Source organism: Pleurodeles waltl, chromosome 7, assembly GCF_031143425.1.
Source record: "Pleurodeles waltl isolate 20211129_DDA chromosome 7, aPleWal1.hap1.20221129, whole genome shotgun sequence".
Lineage (NCBI taxonomy): Eukaryota > Metazoa > Chordata > Amphibia > Caudata > Salamandridae > Pleurodeles > Pleurodeles waltl.
The window spans coordinates 842957875-842982399 of record NC_090446.1 but is presented as its reverse complement, the minus strand read 5'-3'; the positions used below and the strand labels follow the sequence as shown (position 1 = coordinate 842982399).

Below are 24525 nucleotides of genomic sequence, written 5' to 3'. Positions count from 1 at the left end.
CGAATCTTGAGCCTTTGAAGCTCACTGCTAGGTGTTACAGCTCCTGCAGGGGGGAGGTGTGAGGCAACTCCACCCAGAGCAGGCTTTGTTTCTGTCCTCAGAGAGCACAAAGGCTCTCACCGCATGGGGTCAGAAACTCGTCTCTCAGCAGCAGGCTGGCAGAGACCAGTCAGTCCTGCACTGAACAATTGGGTAAAATACAGGGGGCATCTCTAAGATGCCCTCTGTGTGCATTTTTTAATAAATCCAACACTGGCATCAGTGTGGGTTTATTATTCTGAGAAGTTTGGTACCAAACTTCCCAGTATTCAGTGTAGCCATTATGGAGCTGTGGAGTTCGGTTTTGACAGACTCCCAGACCATATTCTCTTATGGCTACCCTGCACTTACAATGTCTAAGGTTTTGCTTACACTGTAGGGGCATATGCCCTCACCTGTGGTATAGTGCACCCTGCCTTAGGGCTCTAAGGCCTACTAGTGGGGTGACTTACCTATGCCACAGGCAGTGTGAGGTTGGCATGGCACCCTGAGGGGAGTGCCATGTCGACTTAGTCATTTTATCCCCACTAGCACACACAAGCTGGCAAGCAGTGTGTCTGTGCTGAGTGAGGGGTCCCCAGGGTGGCATAAGATATGCTGCAGCCCTTAGAGACCTTCCCTGGCATCAGGGCCCTTGGTACCAGGGGTACCAGTTACAAGGGACTTACCTGGATGCCAGGGTGTGCCAATTGTGGTAACAATGATACATTTTAGGTGAAAGAACACTGGTGCTGGGGCCTGGTTAGCAGGGTCCCAGCACACTTCTCAGTCAAGTCAGTATCAGGCAAAATGTGGGGGGGTAACTGCAACAGGGAGCCATTTCTTTACAGTCGTCTTACGAAAACATTTGACATTTGAGTCTGAAAATAATTTCCAAGGCAACCAAAGTTTAGATAATGTTTGGGGAGGAAGCATGACCAGATATAGTTCAGATGGGTCATGAAGTTCATTTTAAGTACTTATGCTCTCTGTCTGAGATTAAGACCAGGGCATCGAGAGGTGTGTGTTTTTTTTTTTTTTTATTTTTTTTTATTATTTTATCTCTTCAATGAGAGAACTGCAAAACGTGATACACGACAACCTACAGCCAGTCAGGCCACTCACTAAGTATTTAAGGTGGTGCCATCGCTTGGGGAGACTCCATTCCAATGTACATCTTTGTCACTGGGTTTAGAGGGAGGGCCTTGCATCTATCCCAATTAGTTCGATAATTGGACACAGTCAAAGTCTGAGATTCATTTGAGGAGGTTACTGTCCTCTGTGGATTTAAGAGCATGCCTAATGTGTTAGTATGGAGAAGAGCTTTGTGTTCTCCTCGTGTGTATATATACACCTGATAACTGAGGGTCATCCCTTATTGCTGCTGCTAGGGTTTCTAGTGCCACTATAAAGAGTAGGGGAGAATTTTTGAGTGGCTCCTGAGGATGTCAATTGTCTGACAGGAAGTGGTTGCTTAATACTACTACTAGTACCACTGCTGCAGGGTTCGTGTGTAATCGAGAAAGTCCTCTCCTAGATTTATCCTCAGGCCTGATAAACTTTGTCAGCATTCATGGATAAATTTCTCCCTTCTCTTTCTCAGGGAAACTGTGAGGGTTTCAGCTTACCTGGCCAGGATGTATTAGTAGTGGTGTGAGCTTGCAAGTTTTTTTGCCAAGTTTTAAACCTGTTTTCATGGAAATGGGCCATTAAAGACCCTTTGGAATGTGAAAAGTTTGGTTTTGGTTTTAGTTTAAGGGAGATGCATGCAGCGCTAAACTGCATGAGGTCTTGTTCCAGAGTCGATTTATACAAAGTTAATGAAGGAGAGGAGCTACTTTCTCCTTGTCGGTTTAGTAGAATTCAGTGGGGTAGACATTAAGGCCAGGGGCTTTACTAGTGGACTTTGCTTGCTATTTTGTCTGTCATAATTTCTGCTTCAATTTTTTTCACATAGATATGGCGCTAGCTTTGAGATTAAGGCGTGTCGTCAGTACAGAAATCAATAGTAATCCATTAAGGTCGTCAAGATATCTATGGGATGTCTCAGTAATGTGCCTTGAGGATTGTGATCGACTGGGATAGCAAGATGCGCTTCTTTTTGTGGGGGCTGAAGAGTGAGGGGATCGTGCTTCTCAAAGATAGTGATTTTGTCGCAGATGAAACGGCTTGTGATGTTTTGAGGGAATTGAGGTCCTATTTGCCATTAAATATGAGCCTTAGCATTTTTAATGTGCAGTGTCTTGTCTGTATCAACAGGAGGATCAATATATCATATTACAAAATGAGACAGCAAGAGGCTTTCAGTCATTCTTAGCAAGCTTCCTGTTAAAGGATTATTGAATGATGGCCGATATACTTCAGCGTGGGCAAACTACTTTTTTTCCTTTCTCTGAGCTCTCTGAATGCTGTTAGGGACATGGCAGCCAAAGCATGAATTACATTGGCGGTTTTAGATTGCTTCTCACATTATTTACACTGTTAACTAATAAGTCATTTCATTTTTGCTTTTGGCTTTCATTCGCGTGATCTGTAGGTTACCAGATAACCTTCTCAGATAATGCATGGTAAACATTTATGTATTTATTAGAAATGGTGCTTTCAGGCACATCGGAAAGCATTTTCTTTCCAGCTCCTGAGGTTTGTTGAGAGCACTGTTGCCAGTCATTCCCAGCCAAGCTGTAGGCGGATGGTCCCTGTGTCCAGTGTGGGAAATGAGGTGTCTGTGGAGTCAGAAGTAGGGGGTTAGGGAGCGTGGACAAAACAAAGGGTCACCAGGACACATAGCAGAGACCTCGAGTGACTTCATAGTCTAGATTCGAGGCGGAAATACACAGCAATTCTCTCTGCACAAAGTGCATGAAATGTAGAAATGTAAAAATGTCAAAATAACTCTGCCAATTAATGTTCTTTCTGATCTGCCTAGTACACGTTCTTTCAGCAGGCACATTAACCCTCTGCACTACCTTATGATGACTCCAAGCTTCCACTAGACAAAAGTACGTTCTCTTTCCAGAAAGAGCATTAATCCTCAGTTATTTTGACATTTTTACATGAAATGCACTCTAAACAGAAAAATGTCGTGTGTGTGTGTGTGTGTGTGTGTGTGGTGGGGGGGGCAGCTGTAACCGTGAGCAGGATGGGCCGGATGTGGATGGACATGGAATACATAGGCCTGATGTAGCTTAACATTATGTTGCCCCAGTATTTAGTGCTTTAACATTTATATGCAGCAGCTGTGTTTCTGCATAGCGCTGTAAAACTATCTTTTGCTTTGAAGATGTTTTGTTTTGTTTTTGGGCCTCCTGGAATGAATCATGTTTGAATGCAATATTTCAACTTTACTGAACTCCTTAATAAATACTTTAGAAATTTGTGCACTGCGGCCACTTCCAAACCCTGTGCAGGCAGCCTACCCCAGCTCATGAGCTCTAGCTGCAGTCTGTGATGAAAACTCGGGTAAGGTGCTGAGGTCCTGGCTTTGCCGTGTTTTTACTATGATGCGCTAGTATTCAAGAGGGTATTCCAACTGTAATATCATAAGGTTGGAAGACAGCCCTCGGAGTAGTATTCGTCAAGTTGTCCAGCTCCCTAGTTCAAAACGTGATTCACTTATTTAGTTTGTTTCTGCTGTGCATTCTGGGACTTGTAGTTTTATTTTTATAACCTGATACAAGCTGCAAATACATACCAGACACCTGACTAAATAAACTACACTTTTTTTTGAGTCTGTGAAACTTGAACTGTGTGTATTTATAAAACTAACTTCGAGGAGAGCTCACTATTGATCATGCTCTACAATGGTCAATAATTTATCACTGATATTTCAGTTCAAGACTGAGGATCATTAATATCATGTAAGATGGTTCTCCTAAAGCGTGTGAAAAACCATGGGCGTTTTGTTCCTTTTCTGTAAGGAAATGCTTTTCTTGGCATGGATACCACCTAACTTTTTGCCTTTTGTTGATGCCAGTTATGATTGAAAGTGTACTGGGAGCCTGCTAACCAGGCCCCAGCACCAGTGTTCTTTCCCTAAACTGTACCTTTGTTCCCACAATTGGCACAGCCCTGGGACACAGATAAGTCCCTTGTAAATGGTACCCCTGATACTAATGGCCCTGTGGCCAGGGAAGTTCTCTAATGGCTGCAGTATGTATTATGCTACCCTGGGGACCCCTCACTCAGCACCTGCACACTGCCTCCCAGCTTGTGTGTGCTGGTGGGGAGAAAATTACTAAGTCGATGTAGGAAGTTGGCTCTGTATGTGCTATTTCAAAGTAAGGAATAGCATGCACAGAGTCCAAGGGTTCCCCTTAGAGGTAAAATAGTGGTAAAAATAGATAATACTAATGCTCTATTTTGTGGTAGTGTGGTCGAGCAGTAGGCTTATCCAAGGAGTAGTGTTAAGCATTTGTTGTACATACACATAGACAATAAATGAGGTACACACACTCCAAGACAAATCCAGCCAATAGGTTTTGTTATAGAAAAATATCTTTTCTTAGTTTATTTTAAGAACCACAGGTTCAAATTCTACATGTAATATCTCATTCGAAAGGTATTGCAGGTAAGTACTTTAGGAACTTCAAATCATCAAAATTGCATGTATACTTTTCAAGTTATTGACAAATAGCTACTTTAAAAGTGGACACTTAGTGCAATTTTCACAGTTCCTGGGGGAGGTAAGTTTTTGTTAGTTTTACCAGGTAAGTAAGACACTTACAGGGTTCAGTTCTTGGTCCAAGGTAGCCCACCGTTGGGGGTTCAGAGCAACCCCAAAGTCACCACACCAGCAGCTCAGGGCCGGTCAGGTGCAGAGTTCAAAGGGGTGCCCAAAACGCATAGGCTAGACTGGAGAGAAGGGGGTGCCCCGGTTCCGGTCTGCTTGCAGGTAAGAACCCGCGTCTTCGGAGGGCAGACCAGAGGGGTTTTGTAGGGCACCGGGGGGGACACAAGCCCACACAGAAATTTCACCCTCAGCAGCGCGGGGGGCGGCCGGGTGCAGTGTAGAAACAGGCGTCGGGTTCGCAATGTTAGTCTATGAGAGATCTCTGGATCTCTTCAGCGCTGCAGGCAGGCAAGGGGGGGATTCCTCGGGGAAACCTCCACTTGGGCAAGGGAGAGGGACTCCTGGGGGTCACTTCTCCAGTGAAAGTCCGGTCCTTCAGGTCCTGGGGGCTGCGGGTGCAGGGTCTCTCCCAGGCGTCGGGACTTTGGATTCAAAGAGTCGCGGTCAGGGGAAGCCTCGGGATTCCCTCTGCAGGCGGCGCTGTGGGGGCTCAGGGGGGACAGGTTTTGGTACTCACAGTATCAGAGTAGTCCTGGGGTCCCTCCTGAGGTGTTGGATCGCCACCAGCCGAGTCGGGGTCGCCGGGTGCAGTGTTGCAAGTCTCACGCCTTTTGCGGGGAGCTTGCAGGGTTCTTTAAAGCTGCTGGAAACAAAGTTGCAGCTTTTCTTGGAGCAGGTCCGCTGTCCTCGGGAGTTTCTTGTCTTTTCGAAGCAGGGGCAGTCCTCAGAGGATGTCGAGGTCGCTGGTCCCTTTGGAAGGCGTCGCTGGAGCAGGATCTTTGGAAGGCAGGAGACAGGCCGGTGAGTTTCTGGAGCCAAGGCAGTTGTCGTCTTCTGGTCTTCCTCTGCAGGGGTTTTCAGCTAGGCAGTCCTTCTTCTTGTAGTTGCAGGAATCTAATTTTCTAGGGTTCAGGGTAGCCCTTAAATACTAAATTTAAGGGCGTGTTTAGGTCTGGGGGGTTAGTAGCCAATGGCTACTAGCCCTGAGGGTGGGTACACCCTCTTTGTGCCTCCTCCCAAGGGGAGGGGGTCACAATCCTAACCCTATTGGGGGAATCCTCCATCTGCAAGATGGAGGATTTCTAAAAGTCAGAGTCACCTCAGCTCAGGACACCTTAGGGGCTGTCCTGACTGGTCAGTGACTCCTCCTTGTTGCTTTCTTTGTTCCCTCCAGCCTTGCCGCCAAAAGTGGGGGCCGTGGCCGGAGGGGGCGGGCAACTCCACTAAGCTGGAGTGCCCTGCTGGGCTGTGACAAAGGGGTGAGCCTTTGAGGCTCACCGCCAGGTGTTACAGCTCCTGCCTGGGGGAGGTGTTAGCATCTCCACCCAGTGCAGGCTTTGTTACTGGCCTCAGAGTGACAAAGGCACTCTCCCCATGGGGCCAGCAACATGTCTCTAGTGTGGCAGGCTGCTGGAACTAGTCAGCCTACACAGACAGTCGGTTAAGTTTCAGGGGGCACCTCTAAGGTGCCCTCTGTGGTGTATTTTACAATAAAATGTACACTGGCATCAGTGGGCATTTATTGTGCTGAGAAGTTTGATACCAAACGTCCCAGTTTTCAGTGTAGCCATTATGGTGCTGTGGAGTTCGTGTTTGACAGACTCCCAGACCATATACTCTTATGGCTACCCTGCACTTACAATGTCTAAGGTTTTGTTTAGACACTGTAGGGGTACCATGCTCATGCACTGGTACCCTCACCTATGGTATAGTGCACCCTGCCTTAGGGCTGTAAGGCCTGCTAGAGGGGTGTCTTACCTATACTGCATAGGCAGTGAGAGGCTGGCATGGCACCCTGAGGGGAGTGCCATGTCGACTTACTCGTTTTGTCCTCACTAGCACACACAAGCTGGCAAGCAGTGTGTCTGTGCTGAGTGAGGGGTCTCCAGGGTGGCATAAGACATGCTGCAGCCCTTAGAGACCTTCCTTGGCATCAGGGCCCTTGGTACTAGAAGTACCAGTTACAAGGGACTTATCTGGATGCCAGGGTCTGCCAATTGTGGATACAAAAGTACAGGTTAGGGAAAGAACACTGGTGCTGGGGCCTGGTTAGCAGGCCTCAGCACACTTTCAATTGTAAACATAGCATCAGCAAAGGCAAAAAGTCAGGGGGCAACCATGCCAAGGAGGCATTTCCTTACAGTCGACATGGCACTCCCCTCAGAGTGCCATGCCCTTAACCCACTGCCTGTGGCATAGGTAAGTCACTCCTCTAGCAGGCCTTGCAGCCCTAAGGCAGGGTGCACTTTACTACAGGTGAGGGAATAGTTGCATGAGCACTATGCCTCGACAGTGTCTATGCAAAAGCTTAGACATGGTAAGTGCAGGGTAGTCATAAAGAGTACATAGTCTGGGAGTCTGTCAATTATGAACTCCACAGTTCCATAATGGCTACACTGAAATCTGGGCAGTTTGGTATCAAACTTCTCAGCACAATAAATGCACGCTGCTGCCAGTGTGGAATTTATTGTAAAATGCACCCAGAGGCCATCTTAAAGATGCCCCCTGAATATCGGTCTGACTCCTAGTGCTAGGCTGACCAGTTTATGCCAGCCTGCTACAACCAGACAAGTTTCTGGCCACATGGGGTGAGTGCCTTTGTCACCTTGTCCAGGAACAAAGCCTGCACTGGGTGGAAGTGCTTCTCACCTCCTCCTGCAGGAACTGTAACACCTGGCGGTGAACCTCACAGGCTCCTGCATGTTAAAGCACCCTAGGACATCCCAGCTAGTGGAGATGCCTGCCCCTCCGGACACAGCCCCCACTTTTGGCAGCAAGTCCGGAGGTGATGATGAGAAAAACAAGGAGTCGGCTTCCATTCAGGACAGCCCCTAAGGTGTCCTAAGCTGGGGTAACCCCTGCCTTTAGAAATTCTCCATTTTGAGTTTGGAGGATTCCCCCAATAGAGTTAGGGATGTCCCTGTTCCTCCCCCCCCCCCCCCAATGGAAGAGGCACAAAGAGAGTGTAGCCACCCTCAAGGACAGTAGCCATTGGCTACTGCCCCCCCCGACCTAAGCACACCCATAAATTGAGTATTTAGGGGCCACCCTGAAGCAAGGTAATCAGATTCCTGCAACTTGCAGAAAGGACTGCTGATGTGAATGCCCCGCAGAGACGACTGAGACACCAACTGACTTGGCCCCAGCCCTACTGGCCTGTCTCCAGACTCAGAGAACCTGTACCGCGACGCATCCGACTGGACCAGTGACCTCTGAGGACTCGGGACTGCCCTGCACCTAAAGGACCAAGAACTGGACACTGGTCAGTGCGGGTTCCCCTACATGATGGCTTTACTGAAAATAGGAACGTTTGGTATCAAACATCTCCTGTTGATAAACCCTCACTGATTCCAGTAATGGATTAAAAAATATATGCACCCAGAGTGCACCTTGGAGGTGCCCACGTGAAAAATCTACCAGTATATGTGTGCTGGCTGACTAGTTCTAATTGGCCTGCCACTACCAGGTATGTTTCTGATCCCAAGGGGTGGGAGCCTTTGCTGTTGGGCTGTCAGAAACAAAGCCTTCTCTGGCAGGGGTTTTAGCACATCCTTCCCAACAGGATGATCTGCGAACTTGCATCCCAAGGCAGGGAGCTTCAAAGAAGCCCACCACCCTTGATCTGTAGGTCTGGTTTCCCTCAAAGGAGAGGATGCTGACCTGCCCCTCAAAACCACCCCGCCCCTTCCTTCGCATCCTCAGAGTTCTTTTGGCACCTAGGCAGGTGGGAAAATTACTAGTAAGATGCATGTCCACCTGTACGGTCAGTCTCTCAGCTGGGCTGCCTGATGTGGACAAAACCTTTGAAAGTCTGCCATCTTGGTGATGGCAGAACTAGAAACTGAGACAGTTATGCCCTCTTGCCACAGGAAATGGTCATACAGGGGTGTAGTGACCTCAAGGGTAGGTAGCCCTTTGGCTACTAACCTACACTCCCCAAAACACTCCTAAATTCAGTATTTAGGAGATGCCATGGCATCTGGAAATCCTATCTCTGCTGACTTGTGGAACAGTGCAGAGACTCAAAAGGCAAGAACTGAAGATCGGTGACTTGACTCTGCTCCACCCCTGCCAACCTGTCTGTCAATGGCACCACCCCAGCACCAGGAGCTCCCTGCTTGCCTGCATCTTTGCAGGCACTCCAACCCTGAAGAGGATTCCGGACCACCAAAATATGATGCCGGACAGTGCCACAGCAAGTAGCCATCTAGCTAGAGTTGAAGTGGGCCAACCGTGCCAGTGTGGTCTCAGTCACTCCAGAGACAGTCCATTGTGGGTTTTCCCCACTGCGACTTTCACTCCAACGCATGCAGCCTCTTTGTGCAGGCCCCCCCGTCACCGTGACCACCTTTGACTTCAATCAGGCAGTCCACTGCAACTCTGCACACGGTCCCTGAGCCCTGCAGGCTTGTGAGATTTGATCCCACTTGTTGGTTAAGCCGGACTAGTCCCCCAGCCCATTTCTGTGGGCACCCTCCACAACTACTACCACTGGTGACAAACCTGATTATCAAAGAACCCTTTGCACCCAGACGCCCCAGATCGAGGAGAAGAGGTCTACCGATGTCCCTATATCCCCGAGCATCGCAAGAACTGAGCGCACTTGGTGGTTCACCCTGACTGCCTCCCCAGTCCTAACCTGCAGCCTCTTTTCAACCAGACCAATCCCCATTGACTAACAATGGTACCAAACGCCATTCTACACCCCTGCACCTGGCTGCCCCTTTACTTGCCTTAAGTCCAGGAGATTGGTGCCGTAAGTCATTGTACTATACCAGTTTGCCTTTTTTTTTTTTTTTTTTTTTTCTTTTTCTTTCTTAAGATAATATTGCAGCTTTCAAGAATTTCCTAATCTGTAAAGGTTTTTCTAGGAAAACGTACTTATGTGACTGTACTGATTCTGGTGCCAAAACATACATAAATATACTTTAAAAAAAATATATATTTTTTTTTATAATTTGTGTGGATCTCCTTGAATTGTCACTTATTCATTGCATTTGCAGATGTCTAGCATTCCTCTCTGATAAGCCTAAAGCTGCTATCCATACTACCACTCCACCTAAAAGAGCACCCGCGGATTGTTAAATCCAGCTCTGTCCACTAGTAAGGAAACCTCTGCAGGGGCGTGGAATTCCTATAGCCCGACTGCCAGGACTTATTGTTTGGGGTCAAGGACAACAAGTTTATTTTGTCCTTGTGAGAAGTAAACCCAAACCCCTGCTACACATACTCTTTGCCAATTTACAGTACCACATTAAAGAGCAGGTAAAGGAATTGTCTGCAGTTGAGAGAATGTGTTCATATCTTAATGCTAGTTGAAATTGTATTTAAGGTTCGCTAATGGAAAGCCTTTATTTGGGTAAGCGTTATAAATATTGTAAGCTCGGACTGCAATGGTTCCAGTAAAAAATAAAATTAAAAAAAAAGTGGACGCACGTTTGCAAAGATTAAATTTGAGGCTACCTATAATGCTCCCAGAATGCTCGCTGATTAAATGCAAATTTTTGCTGGAACAGGATTTGATGATTTCTCCCTTTCAAAAAAAAATTTTTCACAACAGTGCAACTAGGGGAAAACGTTTTGCTAAAGTACTGTGAAATTTAGGTAACATTTCTTTGAAGAATCCTTTATTACAATGTTTATGCATGCAAAAAAGTCTTTATGAAAAGTCTCTGTAACCAGCTTCAACAATATTATGGAAAATTATGAATATAGACCAGCATTAGCAAAGGCAACAGGTCTAATATTGGTCAGTCTTTTGGCTTTGTCAATGCATGTCTGTTTTGACATGGCTTTTGTAAAACTTTATTATTGTAGATTTATAAAGCAACCTGTCCCATGGACAAGTAGATATTTTCTTAAATTCCACACCCCTGCCCCTTGACTGTTAGCACGGTATACCTCATTTTGGTATACCATATAAGGAGCCAGTTTCCTACAGTAGTTAGCTGCAAGATACGGGTGAATGGTGTGAGGCTGAAGAGATTAAAATAGAATTACAAAATCTGATGAGGGGCTAATTGAGGATTTGGGAACGTGGTATTAACCTACAAACCTGCTGTTCCCACCACAGAAGCGCATGCCATGAATGCAGAGAAGTATATATGACTTTTAAATGTGTAGAGACTAATATCTAATGTTGGTCTTCATAATGAATTAAGCATTGCAGGACTGCACAGATATTGATAGTGCTGATTGCTTTGAGAACGTTTCAACCTGGCACAAGGCTTTAACCCTTAATTTTTCTTTATTGTGATTGTAAATAAAAACTTGAATACGCTTTTAAAAAACTGAATTGTCATTTTGGTGTTTTACTCATAAAAGTATTCTCTTTTTTTTTTAAATTGGTTGTACAGTTTCACTGCTTTATTTATTTTTTTGTCTGACTTTTCCTACTGTGTGTGCACTGCTTACGTGGTTTACATGTTGCCTTTGGTTTAAACCGCTTTGTGTTGCATTCAGGAGTGAGCACATGTTTATTTTAATTTGTGTGATAATTAGCAAGCGGTGGCCTTATCCTTTGAGGTGCTTAATTGTCCACCTCTAACACTTTTCTACTTTGGGGAAATTTATGCCTTTAAGAAAAAAAAAATGCCCTGATTTATTTTTGGGCGGCTGAGGGGGGAGGCTGGGTAGTAGTGGATTGTAATCCTTTCATGGATAATATCAGCCTTAGCTGAATAACAGGGTGTAAATGCTCTGCTGGAATGTGTGTGTTTATGTATGTGTACACTTACACACTTACACACTTTGTATTATGAACCTCTAACTCCTTGCCATGTCTTTCAGATCCGGGCATTGGTTAAAGAGCGTGGTGAACAGGACAAGCAGCTCCATGACCTAGGGGAGGAATTTAAGAAGACTGAAGCTAAGCTGACTGCAACAGTTCGAGAAAAATCAGCTCTGGCAGCTAGCATAGTATCATTGGAAAGACAGCTCGCCGACTTGCAGAAGGCTAATGAGTTAATGAAAGCCAAAGTAAGATTTGTTCTAGATTGACCAGTTTTACTGCACTGTTGGGACTTCGCAATCTGTAAGATCTTACCAAATCCTACTTTATCTTGCCTTGTGGTTTAATTTGTAATTTAAAAAAGAGCTAATAGTCTACTCTTGAGTTAGTGTGACTTTACATTAGCAATTTGTTGTGCTCCTTGTGGACGGGTGCACTGATGCAAAAATTGGGCTGCGGCACCTGTGGTACATTTATACTTTCCCAGACTCGCACCTTGTAAAGTACCATGTAAAGCTTACATTTTCTTGCAGTAATGTTATCAGTAACATTACACACTTGCTCACCAGCCTAATATAATTTGTCATTTAACTGCTGCATTAGTAGTATTTTTCCTTTTGACTTCTAGTCCTTTCGTGCCATCCTATGACTTTTTTTTTTTTTTTTTTTTAAACTTCTGTTTAGTTTTCGGATGACAGCACAAAGAAGAAGATTAACGCCCTTTGTGTGGAATTGATGGAAGCCAAGAATAAGCTGGAGCTTAAGGATAAGGCAAGAAACTTAAACGTCTTGGGTTTTAATCTTTTTACCCTGGTACTTTAACACCTCCAACCCACGCAATGGTACTCATCCACTCCCTTTGCATGGCAGGTAATTCAGTTGAGGATGTTGGTAGGTAAAGTTAATCTTACAAGCAGGATCACTACCCTTCAGGATCTGTAGTTCATTTGAGAGCTGGAACTCATTAGCCCTATTTGTTAGTCTTAGATCATTCAGTTGGTTTACGTTCAATGTTGGCTGAGATTGTTGAAGGTTTGTTGATGTTATTGTGCTCTTCGTACAATCCTACGTCTTTTGGCTTGATAAAGTTTCCTATTTGCTTTAGGAGCTCAGTTCTCAGCAGATAAACTTTGAAGAGCAGATCAAAGTGCTGCACATTGATTTGGAGGCCTCTAAAACTACTTCAAGTGCCTTACAAGAAAAGAACAAGTATCTAGGTAAGCTAATGTGTTTATTGTTTAAGAAATGGACATAGGTTTGTAAAGAGAGGTCTCTGCACTGTTTGGTTCTGGCTATATCACTGCCGATTAACTAGTTTGTGTTACATTTTGTGTATTTTATTTACATATGTTTTCAACTGCCCAACATGCCCTTTGATGGCTCTCACATGTTCAGCGACAAGGCAGTGCAGTGTCGGAGCTCTTTAAGGATAGAGTTGCGGTTTGATCTTTGGGCTTGTCTGCTGCACCCAGCAAACACTTTTCCTTTTGCTCCTTGTATGGCTCCTGGGTAAAGAGGAGGTGTCGTTTTTGGGGGGGGGGAGGGGTGCAAATTCAGTATCCAGTCAGTTTTGGTTAGTTTGGGCAACCAGTTCTAGCAGAGAGCTAGATAGAAGGACCAACAAGGTCCAAAGGAACAGTTAGCTTCACAAGAAAAGTCATCTAAAGACAAATTCCAGCATTAATGGCCACTTGCCATTGACTTCCATGGAATAGTCCTGATGCAAGGAATACAGGATGCTGAAGATGGTGTGCCTGTTGACCTGGGGTCTTCCTCAGGGTAGTCCTTAGTCCCACGTGAGGCAGTGTTGGCGATTGGGGTCAGTGGCTCTCATATTCGTCTTTGGTCCAGCAAAAGTCCATTCCAGCAAAAGTCTAGTCATCACTGGATTACTGGCTGCTGGGCACAACATAAAAGCTGTTCCTTTCTTTTGACAGTAACTCTCCTTCCGGGCAACAAAACTGCGCTCTGATTCTCCTGGGTCCAACAGACTCAAGTGCATCTTTTCCGAGTCTCTGTTTCCCACGGTGCGCTGCGACGAACCGCGGTGGTCTGGGTTAGCAACTTGCCCAGGCAGGCTTCCTTAGCTTTTGTGGTCCTGTAATATGAGCACAAAATTCAGGCAATGGACTCTTGCAGTCTTCTTGATGAGCAGGACATCATGGGTACATTTCGATCTTTGCTACCCCAAGGAGCAGCATGCGCAGCCTTTCTTTGACAGGTTCAAGGTCTGCAGGGCAGTCGTCTGGGCCTGTTCTCCAAGCCAGGTGAGATCTGACCTCTGGGGAGCAAGTATGCCTCTTTTTTTTTTTTTTTATACCTTTTAAGTGCCCTTGGAGGGAGTTGGTTACTAGCCAATCTACTTCTTGGGTCCTTCCCTCTCAATGACAACTTGCTGTGAAGTGTAACATCTACCTATCCCAGAGTGCTCTGTTCAGCCCACTCCCTAGATGTCTGAATCCTTGGTGTGGAATCGTTTACATGCCTTCCTATGCGGACAGAAGGCTGATTTATGGGCAGCATCTGCAAATGGGCACTGGGCGAATTGGGAGTGTGGCAATATTCTAATAGTTGCTTGACGGGCATTGTGTAATTTAATGTAACAAATTTTGATGCCTTGAACTCCTAACTTTAGTAGTCCCATTCAGAAGTTAACACAGTTAGCGTGTAACTACTCGCCAATAGGCAGAACCATTGGAATTATGAGGCATAAAAGGACCAAATTATCCGGCAGGGTTGACTAAATTATGCTTTGTGAAAAGACAAATTATGCAACATGGTTTCTGATAGTATTTCTTCATTATTTTGTCATTTTTACACTACACAACATGGTCTGGACATAGGTTGTGCCTCATTAGTTCCAGCTTAACCCCAGGCATAGCATTAACCAACAGAAAGCTGAAGAGTTAACCTTTCCAAAGTGCCTTTCACTGGGCAGCAACATATTGCAGAGTTTTTAGTAACTTTTGAACCTTTTGAGCTGGAAACAATAATTTTGTTAAAATCTATCTGCAGATAATGGATTATGTGGCAAATGCATCAGATGCATAAATATGCTATAAATGTTGTGACCGCACAATCACAGAATTCCAGTGGCCCTGCCAATGGGGCTACTAGGTATCGGATGCTTCCACTCTAGGGTGGGGAGCTCATCTGGGGAACCTGGTTGTAGGAAGTTGGCTCTGTATGTGTTATTTCAAAGTAAGGAATAGCATGCACAGAGTCCAAGGGTTCCCCTTAGAGGTAAGATAATGGCAAAAAGAGATAATACTAATGCTCTATTTTTGTGGTAGTGTGGTCGAGCAGTAGGCTTATCCAAGGAGTAGTGTTAAGCATTTGTTGTACATACACACAGGCAATAAATGAGGAACACACACTCGGAGACCATTCCAAGCCAATAGGTTTTTGTATAGAAAAATATATTTTCTTAGTTTATTTTAAGAACCACAGGTTCAAATTCTACATGTAATATCTCATTTGAAAGGTATTGCAGGTAAGTACTTTAGGAACTTTGAATAATCACAATAGCATACATACTTTTTACATAAAACACATATAGATATTTTCAAAGTGGACACAGTGCAATTTTCACAGTTCCTGGGGGAGGTAAAGTAATGTTAGTTCTTGCAGGTAAGTAAACCACCTACGGGGTTCAAATTAGGGTCCAAGGTAGCCCACCGTTGGGGGTTCAGAGCAACCCCAAAGTCACCACACCAGCAGCTCCGGGCCGGTCAGGTGCAGAGGTCAGAGGTGCCCAAAACACATAGGCTTCAATGGAGAAGGGGGTGCCCCGGTTCCAGTCTGCCAGCAGGTAAGTACCTGCGTCTTCGGAGGGCAGACCAGGGGGGTTTTGTAGGGCACCGGGGGGGACACAGGTCAGCACAAAAAGTACACCCTCAGCAGCGCGGGGGCGGCCGGGTGCAGTGTGCAAACACGCGTCGGGTTTCCAATAGGTTTCAATGAGAGACCAAGGGGTCTCTTCAGCGTTGCAGGCAGGCAAGGGGGGGGCTCCTTGGGGCAAGGGAGAGGGCCTCCTGGGGGTCACTCCTGCACTGGAGTTCCGATCCTTCAGGTCCTGGGGGCTGCGGGTGCAGGGTCTTTTCCAGGTGTCGGGAATTCAGAGTCAGGCAGTCGCGGTCAGGGGGAGCCTCGGGATTCCCTCTGCAGGCGTCGCTGTGGGGGCGCAGGGGGGACAACTTTGGTTACTCAGTCTTGGAGTCTCCGGGGGGTCCTCCCTGTATCGTTGTTTCTTCACCAGTCGAGTCGGGGTCGCCGGGTGCAGTGTTGCAAGTCTCACGCTTCTTGCAGGGATTGCAGGGGTCTTTAAATCTGCTCCTCTGGAAACAAAGTTGCGTTCTTTGTTGAACAGGGCCGCCGTTCTCTGGAGTTTCTTGGTCTTTTGGAAGTAGGGCAGTCATCTGAGGATTCAGAGGTCGCTGGTCCTGGGGAAAGCGTCGCTGGAGCAGTTTTCTTCCGAAGGAGGGAGACAGGCCGGTAGGCCTGGGGCCAAAGCAGTTGGTGTCTTCTTCTCTGCAGGGTTTTTCAGCTCAGCAGTCCTCTTCAAGTTGCAGGAATCTAAATTCTTAGGTTCAGGGGAGCCCTTAAATACTAAATGTAAGGGCGTGTTTAGGTCTGGGGGGTTAGTAGCCAATGGCTACTAGCCCCGAGGGTGGGTACACCCTCTTTGTGCCTCCTCCCAAGGGGAGGGGGTGTCATTCCTATCCCTATTGGGGGAATCCTCCATCTGCAAGATGGAGGATTTCTAAAAGTCAGTCACCTCAGCTCAGGACACCTTAGGGGCTGTCCTGACTGGCCAGTGACTCCTCCTTGTTGTTCTCATTATTTCCTCCGGCCTTGCCGCCAAAAGTGGGGCCGTGACCGGAGGGGTCGGGCAACTCCACTAGCTGGAGTGCCCTGTGGTGCTGGAACAAAGGGGGTGAGCCTTTGAGGCTCACAGCCAGGTGTTACAGCTCCTGCCTGGGGGAGGTGTTAGCATCTCCACCCAGTACAGGATTTGTTACTGGCCACAGAGTGACAAATGCACTCTCCCCATGTGGCCAGCAACATGTCTCGAGTGTGGCAGGCTGCTAAAACCAGTCAGCCTACACAGGTAGTTGGTTAAGGTTTCAGGGGGCACCTCTAAGGTGCCCTCTGGGGTGTTTTTTTACAATAAAATGTACACTGGCATCAGTGTGCATTTATTGTGCTGAGAAGTTTGATACCAAACTTCCCAGTTTTCAGTGTAGCCATTATGGTGCTGTGGAGTTCGTGTTTGACAGACTCCCAGACCATATACTCTTATGGCTACCCTGCACTTACAATGTCTAAGGTTTTGCTTAGACACTGTAGGGGCACAGTGCTCATGCACTGGTGCCCTCACCTATGGTATAGTGCACCCTGCCTTAGGGCTGTAAGGCCTTCTAGAGGGGTGACTTATCTATACTGCATAGGCAGTGTGAGGTTGGCATGGCACCCTGAGGGGAGTGCCATATCGACTTACTAGTTTTTGTCCTCACCAGTGCACATAAGCTGGCAAGCAGTGTGTCTGTGCTGAGTGAGGGGTCCCCAGGGTGGCATAAGATATGCTGCAGCCCTTAGAGACCTTCCCTGGCATCAGGGCCCTTGGTACCAGGGGTACCAGTTACAAGGGACTTACCTGGATGCCAGGGTATGCCAAATGTGTGAACAAAAGTACAGGTTAGGGAAAGAACACGGGTGCTGGGGCCTGGTTAGCAGGCCTCAGCACACTTTCAATTCAAAACATAGCATCAGCAAAGGCAAAAAGTCAGGGGGTAACCATGCCAAGGAGGCATTTCCTTACACTGGAGATCAAGGGTTATTGGTCTCCAGCGGAACAGATGTTGCACATCAATCTGCTGGAGTTGCGGGCAATAAGTTTGGTGCTCAAGGCCTTCCTCCCTTCCCTTCGTGGTCAGTCGGGTCAGGTCCTGACGGACAACACTACCGCGATGTGGTACATAAACAAGCAGGGAGGAGTAGGGTCGTACCTTCTCTGCAGAGAGGCTCTGCGACTCTGGTCCTGGGTTCAGGACCATCAGATTTGCTTAATAGCAAATCATTTGGCCGGAGCTCTGAATGTACGTGTGGACAGTCTCAGTCGTCACTACTCAGTAGATCACGAGTGGTGTCTCCATCCAGACCTGGTCCTCTACATCTTCGGGATGTGGGGTACGCCTCAGGTGGATCTATTCGCCACTCTGAAGAACGCGCACTGTCCGTTGTTCTGAGGCCTCCAGTATCCGTTGCAAGGAGCATTGGGGGACGCGTTTCAGATGTCCTGGAGCGGCCAGTTACTTTACGTGACTTCCACCCCCCCCCCCCCCCCCCCCCCCAATACCCTTGATTCCTCGGGTTCTGAGGAAGCTTCGTCAAGACCAGGCCCAAGTCATCTTGGTGGCACCGGATTGGCTGAGAAGGGTGTGGTCCACCGATCTACTTCAACTCTCTCAGTGCCCTCCTCTCCGTCTCCCACTCAGGGCAGACCTCCTCTCACAGTCTCTGGGGCAGGTTCTACACCCTCCAATCTCCATGCATGAAGGTGAAGGCTCTGGAGGTGAACGGGGCAACCTGAGTTCATTTTCTCTCCCACCGGATGTAGTGGATGTTATTCTGTCGTCCAGGCGACACTCCATTAAATCCATTTATGCCAGTAGGTGGGCAAAATTTGAGGTTTGGTGCGGAGAAAATCAGAAAGATCCCTTAAAGGCCCACCTTTCAGATGTTCTTTTGTTTGCTCTTGATTTAGCAAAGAAAGGATGTGCGGTAGCTACAGTTAAAGGCTATTTGGCAGCTCTGTCTGCTTTTCTTTGCCTTCCGGACCAGCCTTCTTTAATCAAATCTCCGATTGTAAATAGGTTAATTAAGGGATTAGTTAATGTTTCCTCCCACGCCCTTTCACATGCCTTAGTGGGACCTGAATCTGGTATTGACATTTCTGGTGGGTTTGCCTTTCGAGCCTTTGCATTCATGCCCGTTAAGATACTTAGTTCTAAAGACTGTTTTCTTGAATGCAATTACATCTGCTAGAAGGGTTGGGGAGCTTCAAGCCCTTTCTGTTAAACCCCCATTTACCATGTTTTTCCCTGATAAAGTGGTGCTGAAAACCAGGGCAGCTTTTCTGCCAAAAGTTGTCACTCCTTTTCATATGGGACAGACTATTACCCTTCCCTCGTTCTACCCTCCTCCCCACCCCTCTAAGGATGAAGAGAGACTCCATTGATTGGACCCTAAGAGGGCTCTTAGTTTCTACTTGGAGAGAACAAAAGAATTTAGTCTTGATCAGCTGTTCGTAGGGTATGTTGGACAGCGGAAGGGCAGAGCGGTCCAGAAACGAACAATCTCCAGGTGGGTCATCCTGTGTATAAAAGTTTGTTACTCTCTGGCGAAGAAAGTTCCCCCTGAGGGTATCCGGGCCCATTCCGCTAGGACTAAGTCGGCAACTTCGGCCCTAGCAAGAGGAGTTCCATTAGTGGACATTTGTAAGGCGGCAACTTGGATGTCCCTCCGTTCCTTTGCAAAACATTACTGTTTGGATTCTGAGGTGAAGAGGGACAGCCATTTTGCACGCTCAGTATTGCAGGATTTCTTGGTGTAATCAGGCGGGCACCCACCACTGAATGCGATACGGCTTTGGGACTCTATTCATAAGGTGAGGAATCCACAGGTAGTTGTATCCATCAGAAGAACAAGTAACTTACCTTAGGTAACGCTTTTTCTGGTGGATACACTAGCTACCTGTGGATTCCTCACGCCTCCCCGTTGCCTTCCTGATTGCACAGATATCTTGCAAAAGTTTTTATGTTTGTTTGTGTGTGTGTATATATGTATTTATGGGTGTAATCTATTACTTATATTTCATGTGAATATATGCAATTATGGGAAGTATTCTTGTGTATATGTATTTTTCTTTACGTTTTTTATGGGTCGGTTCTCACCTGCTCGCCTCAAAGGCATGAAAAAAATGAGGTGAAACTGACGTCCGCACGCTGACGAGGACCTCTTATTGGCATGGTGACGTCGGACGGAGTCACGTGGAGCCGTGCCATTATGACGTCCTCGTCGACATGGACAGCTAGGAATGAAAATGTCACTTACCCAGTGTACATCTGTTCGTGGCATCAGTCGCTGTAGATTCGCATGTTTTGCAATAGCTCGCCATCTGGTGTTGGGCCGGAGTGTTACAAGTTGTTTTTCTTCGAAGAAGTCTTTCGAGTCACGGGACCGAGTGACTCCTCCTTTTGTCTCCATTGCGCATGGGCGTCGACTCCATCTTCGATTGTTTTTCCCCGCAGAGGGTGAGGTAGGAGTTGAATTGTAGTAATAGTGCCCATGCAATGGAGTGACTAAGTATGTACCTATTTAAGGTTGAGATGATACATATACAAATAGTTGAAGGTAACTTCCAAACTGCTACAGGCTCCCGGGGAGGCGGGTGGGCACATGCGAATCTACAGCGACTGATGCCACGAACAGATGTACACTGGGTAAGTGACATTTTCAGTTCGATGGCATCTGTCGCTGTAGATACGCATGTTTTGCATAGACTAGTAAGCAGTTATCTCCCCAAAAGCGGTGGCTCAGCCTGTAGGAGTGGAAGTAGTTTGAAATAATGTTCTTAATACGGCTTGACCTACTGTGGCTTGTTGTGCGGATAACACATCTACACAGTAGTGCTTGGTGAATGTGTGAGGCGTAGACCATGTGGCTGCCTTACATATTTCTTGCATTGGGATGTTTCCTAGAAAGGCCATGGTAGCACCCTTCTTTCTGGTTGAGTGTGCCCTTGGTGTAATGGGCAGCTGTCGTTTAGCTTTAAGGTAGCAGATTTGGATGCATTGAACTATCCATCTGGCTATACCTTGTTTTGATATTGGGTTTCCTGCATGAGGTTTTTGAAATGTAATAAATAGTTGTTTAGTCTTTCTGATGTTCTTTGTTCTGTCAATGTAATACATTAATGCTCTTTTGACATCTAATGTATGTAGTGCCCTTTCAGCTACGGTATCTGGCTGTGGAAAGAACACTGGAAGTTCCACTGTTTGATTTAGATGGAACAGTGAAATAACCTTTGGCAAAAATTTAGGCTTAGTCCTTAGGACGACCTTATTCTTGTGTAGTTGTATAAAAGGTTCTTGTATTGTAAACGCCTGAATCTCCCTTACTCTTCTTAGGGAAGTAATGGCGATGAGAAATGCAACCTTCCAGGTTAGGAACTGTATTTCGCAGGAGTGCATGGGTTCAAAAGGTGGACCCATAAGTCTAGTTAGGACAACATTTAGGTTCCATGAAGGAACAGGTGGTGTTCTTTGTGGTATAATTCTCCTAAGGCCCTCCATGAATGCTTTAATGACTGGTATCTTATATAGGGAAGTTGAATAGGTAGTCTGCAGGTATGCAGATATTGCTGCAAGGTGTATTTTAATGGAAGAGAAAGCCAGGTTAGATTTTTGTAAGTGAAGCAAGTAGCCCACTACATGTTCTGGAGTTGTGTGTAAAGGTTGTATTTGATTAATATGGCAGTAGCAAACAAACCCCTTCCATTTACTTGCATAGCAGTGCCTGGTGGATGGCCTTCTGGCTTGCTTTATGACTTCCATACATTCTTGGGTAAGTTGTAAGTGCCCGAATTCTAGGATCTCAGGAGCCAGATTGCTAGATTCAGCGATGCTGGATCTGGGTGTCTGATCTTTTGGTTGTGTTGTGTCAACAGATCTGGCCTGTTGGGCAATTTGATGTAGGGTACTACTGATAGGTCTAGCAGCGTTGTGTACCAGGGTTGCCTTGCCCAAGTTGGTGCTATCAATATGAGTTTGAGTTTGTTTTGACTGAGTTTGTTTACCAGGTAAGGAAGGAAAGGGAGAGGAGGAAAAGCGTAAGCAAATATCCCTGACCAGTTCATCCATAGGGCATTGCCTAGGGACTGTTTGTGTGGGTATCTGGATGCGAAGTTTTGGCATTTTGCGTTCTCCTTCGTCGCAAACAAGTCTATTTGAGGTGTTCCCCAGAGTTTGAAATAGGTGTTCAGAATTTGGGGGTGAATTTCCCATTCGTGGACCTGTTGGTGATCTCGAGAGAGGTTGTCTGCGAGTTGATTTTGGATCCCTGGTATAAATTGTGCTATTAGGCGAATTTGGTTGTGAATTGCCCAACGCCAAATTTTTTGTGCTAGCAGGCTTAACTGCGTGGAGTGTGTCCCCCCTTGCTTGTTTAGATAATACATTGTCGTCATGTTGTCTGTCTTGACGAGAATGTATTTGTGAACTATTATTGGTTGGAAAGCTTTTAGTGCTTGAAAAACTGCTAGTAGTTCTAGGTGATTTATATGCAGTTTTGTTTGATGTACGTTCCATTGTCCTTGTATGCTGTGTTGATCGAGGTGTGCTCCCCACCCTGTCATGGAAGCATCTGTTGTTATTACGTATTGTGGCACTGGGTCTTGGAAAGGCCGCCCCTTGTTTAAATTTGTTGTTCCACCACAGAAGCGAGAGGTAAGTTTGGCGGTCTATTAACACCAGATCTAGAAGATGACCCTGTGCTTGAGAGCACTGTGATGCTAGGCACTGTTGTAAGGGCCTCATGTGCAGTCTTGCGTTTGGGACAATGGCTATGCATGAAGACATCATGCCTAGGAGTTGTAATATCTTTGCTTGTATCTTTTGTGTTGGATACATGCGTTGTATGATGGTGTTGAAATTTTGAATTCTTTGGGGACTTGGAGTGGCTACTCCTTTTGTTGTGTCTATTATGGCTCCTAGGTATTGTTGTACCTTGCACAGCAGAATGTTGGATTTCGTGAAGTTGACGGTGAACCCTAGTTTGAAGAGGGTTTGTATGATCTGATTTGTGTGATTTGAGCACTCTACTAACGAATGGGCCTTGATTAGCCAGTCGTCTAGATATGGGAACACATGTATTTGCTGCCTTCTGATGTGTGCAGCGACTACCGCTAGACATTTGGTAAAGACTCTTGGTGCGGTTGTTAATCCGAAAGGCAGTACCTTGAATTGGTAATGTATTCCTTTGAATACAAACCTTAGGTATTTCCTGTGCGATGGGTGTATTGGTATATGGAAATACGCGTCCTTGAGGTCTAAAGTTGACATGTAGTCGTGTAGTTTTAGCAATGGTAATACCTCTTGTAGTGTGACCATGTGAAAGTGGTCTGATTTGATGAATGTGTTCACTATTCTGAGGTCTAGGATTGGTCTCGGCGTTTTGTCCTTCTTTGGTATCAGAAAGTACAGTGAGTAAACTCCTGTGTTTATTTGTGTGTTTGGCACTAATTCGATTGCATTCTTTTGCAATAGTGCCTGCACTTCCTATCTCCAGGAGATTGGAATGATGTTTTGTCAAATTTTGTGCTTTTGGTGGTATGTTTGGAGGGAATTGTAGAAATTCTATGCAATAACCATGTTGGATAATTGCTAGAACCCAAGTGTCTGTAGTGATTTCCTCCCATGCTTTGTAATAATGACTTATTCTTCCCCCCACTGGTGTTGTGTGGAGGGGGTGAGTGACATGTGAGTCACTGCTTAGTAGTAGGGGTTTTGGGGCTTTGAAATTTTCCTCTATTCCTAGGGAATTGCCCTCCTCTATATTGTCCCCGAAAACCTCCTCTGTACTGTCCCTGGTAACTGGACGGTGTTGCCTGTGAGGTGCTGGCTTGTGTGCTTTGACCCCGAAACCCCCCTCTAAAGGGTGTTTTACGGAATGTGCTATAATTCCCTCTGCTCTGCGGGGAGTAGAGTGCGCCCATGGCTTTAGCAGTGTCCGTGTCCTTTTTGAGTTTCTCAATCGCTGTGTCCACTTCTGGACCGAACAGTTCTTTTTCGTTAAAAGGCATATTGAGAACTGCTTGCTGAATCTCTGGTTTAAATCCAGACGTTCGGAGCCATGCATGCCTTCTGATAGTTACAGATGTATTAATTGTCCGTGCAGCTGTATCTGCAGCGTCCATGGAGGAGCGGATTTGGTTGTTGGAAATGGTCTGTCCCTCCTCAACCACTTGTTTTGCCCCATTTTGTAGGTCCTTGGGCAGATGGTCAATGAGATGTTGCATCTCATCCCAATGGGCTCTGTCATAGCGCGCAAGTAGTGCCTGGGAGTTAGCGATGCGCCACTGGTTTGCAGCTTGTGCTGCGACTCTTTTACCAGCTGCATCGAACTTGCGGCTTTATCTGGGGGTGGTGCATCTCCAGATGTGTGGGAGTTGGCCCTTTTCCTAGCTGTTCCTACAACGACAGAGTCTGGTGGCAGCTGTGTAGTGATGAAAGCCGGGTCTGTAGGAGGCGCCTTATACTTTTTTTCCACTCTTGGTGTGATTGCCCTACTTTTGACCGGCTCCTTAAAGATTTCTTTTGTGTGCCGGAGCATACCAGGGAGCATAGGCAGGCTTTGGTAGGAGCTGTGGGTGGAGGAGAGTGTGTTGAATAAAAAGTCATCCTCAACCTGTTCTGAGTGGAGGCTTACATTGTGAAATTGTGCTGCTCTAGCCACCACTTGAGAATACGCAGTGCTGTCCTCTGGTGGAGATGGCTTCGTAGGGTATGCCTCCGGACTGTTATCTGACACTGGGGCGTCGTATAAGTCCCATGCGTCTTGATCTTGGTCACCCTGGCTCATGGTGGTGTGAGCTGGGGAATGTGATGGAGTTTGTGCTGGTGAGACGTTAATCACAGGTGGAGGAGAGGGTGGTGGGGTAACTTTTTTCACCACTTTTGTTTGTGGTGTTTGTTCAGTTTGGAACTCCAATCTTCTCTTTCTTCTAATAGGGGGAAGGGTGCTTATTTTTCCTGTCCCCTGCTGTATGAAAATACGCTTTTGCGTATGGTCTACATCCGCTGAGTGTAGTTCTTCCTCAAACCTATGCTTTTGCATTTGGGAGGTTAGCGAGTGCTCTTCTGTATAAGAGCCTGAAACTGGGTCGGTTGCAGTTTGTTTCGGCACCGAAACCCTGTCTGCATCTTTT

The 24525-nt window shown here is 46.4% G+C and overlaps 1 protein-coding gene across 3 annotated transcripts in view; it reads left to right on the top strand.

The window, feature by feature from the left end:
- HMMR (hyaluronan mediated motility receptor) overlaps window positions 1-24525 on the top strand; it is a 261939-nt gene that overhangs the window by 47684 nt on the left and 189730 nt on the right. For all 3 annotated transcript variants that reach the window (XM_069199359.1, XM_069199357.1, XM_069199358.1), the window contains exons 5-7: window positions 11597-11785; window positions 12222-12308; window positions 12643-12754. In XM_069199359.1, the coding sequence (XP_069055460.1) occupies window positions 11597-11785; window positions 12222-12308; window positions 12643-12754 (388 nt within the window). The remainder of the gene's footprint in view (window positions 1-11596; window positions 11786-12221; window positions 12309-12642; window positions 12755-24525) is intronic.